The 2,967-nt window shown below is 35.2% G+C and overlaps 1 protein-coding gene across 1 annotated transcript; it reads right to left on the bottom strand.

The window, feature by feature from the left end:
* Nucleotides 1-556: 556 nt before the first annotated feature.
* Nucleotides 557-1,495, bottom strand: LOC130679029 (olfactory receptor 6C2-like). Its single transcript, XM_057486739.1, has one exon. It carries the CDS (start codon nucleotides 1,493-1,495, stop codon nucleotides 557-559), a length of 939 nt encoding a protein of 312 aa, XP_057342722.1.
* Nucleotides 1,496-2,967: the final 1,472 nt, after the last annotated feature.

The following is a 2,967-nucleotide window of genomic DNA, read 5'->3' as shown; positions in this document are numbered from 1 at the left end:
CATGTCCCTTTGGCAAATTTTAAATAACTTTTATATTGGACAGGATCCAGTCAATAAAATAATATGTGAAACAAGTGATTTTAAAGATACTCCATTAAAAATGCTTCTTTCAAATCATAAATCTGATTCATATTCCCTAATTGAAATATATTTTGCATTTATGAAATTTTACCTCATAACACTTAGAAAACTATTGATTCTTTTCAATATTAAGCCCCTTCTCATTAGAGTAAGGTTTTTATTTTTGTTTTCCTGTGTGCTTTCTTTTCAGTAATGATGTTCACTATTGTACTAATATTTTAACATAAATTTCCCTATCCTTTCAGCAATGGTGAGGAAATCTTAGGAATGAAGTCAAGCTTAGATTTCCTGAAACACCTATTCTCATTTTTCTTCATTACAATTATCATCTGAAAGAAGCTTTTTTATAAGGAGATGAAAGTGGTAAATTGACCAGGGTCAGTACTGGATGGAAGGCCAAATATAGATGAGGAAAAGAAAAAATTAGATAGAAATAGAAGAAAAAGTGCTTGGGGATCTGGACATCAATGTTCCCCTAATTCCTTGACAGCAATATAAATCTTTTGACTAAGTCATTAAAGGCTTGTTTCACTTGATTGTTCCTCAGAGTGTAAATGAATGGGTTTAACATGGGGGAAATGGAAGTAGTGAGTATAGTTACTCCTTTATTAATGGCCATTTCATCTTTTGCTGAAGGTTTGATATAAACAAAGATGCAGCTGCCATAGGTGATAGAAACCACAATAATGTGGGAAGAACAGGTTGAAAAGGCTTTTGTCCTCTGCTGAGGAGAGGAGAGTCTTAGAATTGTTCTGATGATGTACATGTAGGACAGAACCACACACACCAGAGTCAAAATAAAAACCATCACAGAGCAGATAATAACCATCTGCTCTATGAACCATGTATCTGAGCATGAGATCTTCAATATTGGGTTAGCATCACAGAGAAAGTGGTCAATGGCATTAGAGGCACAGAATTCCAGGTCCAGTCCCAAGCTAAGTGGTGGCAATATGATCAGTAGAGTAGTCACCCAACAGCAGAAGACAAGCCGTTTGCAGACCCTGTAGTTCATAATAGTCATGTAAGGCAGGGGTTTGCAGATGGCTACATATCGATCAAAGGAAATGGTAGCCAGGAGAAAAAATTCCGTTATTCCAAAAACATATGTAAAAAATAGTTGGGATACACAAGCATTATATGTAACAGTCCTGTCACCTGTTGATATACTGTACAAGAATCTAGGAATGCATGCAGAAGTGAATGAGATTTCTAACAAAGAAAAATTTTGGAGAAAAAAGTACATTGCAGTTTTAAGGTGAGAATCCACTAATGTGAGGATGATGATGCTCAGGTTTCCAGTTACACTCAACATGTAGGTGATCAGTAGAAATATAAAAATCAGAATCTGTAGCTGAGGGTCATCTGTCAATCCCAGAAGGATGAAACTGGTTTGAGATGTGTGGTTTCTCATTCCTGGGTCCTGTCTTTTTCCCAGTCTGCATGTAAAAGCAATGGAAGTAAGATCTGAGTAGAGAGTGGAAAAATTGTCTTACAGTGGGTTTTGTTCAGAAAAGGCAAGCAATGTATTTTACATGTATTTTGTTTTTCTTGATAATGAGTTTTAAAAATAATTCATGCTATTGGCTCTGTTGATAGCATGTCATTGGTGGGCCATAAACCTGGCTTTCAAATGTTTTTTACTACAACACATGGTAAGGTAGACATTTCATATTGCAGCCCAGTGTACCTGCTCACACCTACACAAATACTTAAACACATATATTGGAAAAAAAAACTATCCCTTAGGTTCTGTACTCTCTGATGTTTATGTTCTAATATATCTCATTAAAAATAAATGCATGTATCATCAATTTGATTTTATAACCAATTAAATGGTCATGACTGTATTTCAGAAAAAAATAGTGGTTTTATGGAAGTTTTTGAATAATGTAGTTCAAGGAAAATAGAATCTTCCATGAGAATTTTTTAAAGGTGCACCATTATTTTAATTTGCACTTTGGAATAGATTAGCTCATGGTGTACTACTTTCCTTAAGAACATTTCCCTTATCAATAACCAAGGTTTTCCTCATTGTCACTTCCTGCTTGTAGCATTTTGTTCCTGAATGAACTAAAAACACAACAGGTGTGTGTGACACAACATATTTCTAGTTTCCTCTACGAATGCTGTCAAAGCCTGTTCCACTGCACAAGTCATCTTGTATGTCCTACCTGTGTGGAAAAAACTTTGTATAATCATTTATGTTTTTTCCCTTGCCCTTACTATATCCATTAGGCTGATTCTGACCTATACCTGGGTCTTTGTGATTCATTCCTCTGTTTCTATTTAACTCTTCAGAGAAGTCCTTCCAAATCTCCCAAGCCACATTAAGAACTTTCTCTGTGTTTTTGTCACACTTTATGGTTAATAGCGGATGTAAAAAATGTGTTGGAAACAGCATTTTCATCTTGTTTAATGTAATAACTTCAGAGCTGTGGGAAACTAAGATATAGAGTTAATTCAAGGTAATATTTATCCCCAGACCTAGTTAAGTTATAATATTTATTATGTGGACTCAATTTCCAAACTACTCTGACAACTCTTACTTTTGCCATACCTTGACTCTAATTTAGAAGGTTCTTGGTGGCTTTTATGTTTGGTGTAGGAACAGTTCTGAGTGGCTCCTGAGTCACACCCTGTCCTGACTACATACTCAGCATATATATAATACCTACACTGAGGCGAAAAAAAAAAAAAACCTTACCTAACTTATCACTGTTTGGCAGAGAAATAGCTTTCCTTTTTTGGATTCTATCCATATTAACTCAATACAATTGCCAGAAATATATTCACACCACAGAATAAAACTCTTACATTCTGCTTTTGGACCATCGCCTGCTCTGTGGTTGATCCTTACTTAACAACAAATAACTGCACTAATTC

Source organism: Manis pentadactyla, chromosome 10 (genome assembly GCF_030020395.1).
Source record: "Manis pentadactyla isolate mManPen7 chromosome 10, mManPen7.hap1, whole genome shotgun sequence".
NCBI classification, from domain to species: Eukaryota; Metazoa; Chordata; class Mammalia; order Pholidota; family Manidae; genus Manis; species Manis pentadactyla.
The sequence above is the reverse complement of the archived record's forward strand: the minus strand, read 5'-3'. Positions and strand labels throughout refer to the sequence as shown.

Bases quoted from the DNA above. Each gene is read 5' to 3' on its own strand.
- LOC130679029 (XM_057486739.1), bottom strand. From the start codon at position 1,495: ATGAGAAACCACACATCTCAAACCAGTTTCATCCTTCTGGGATTGACA.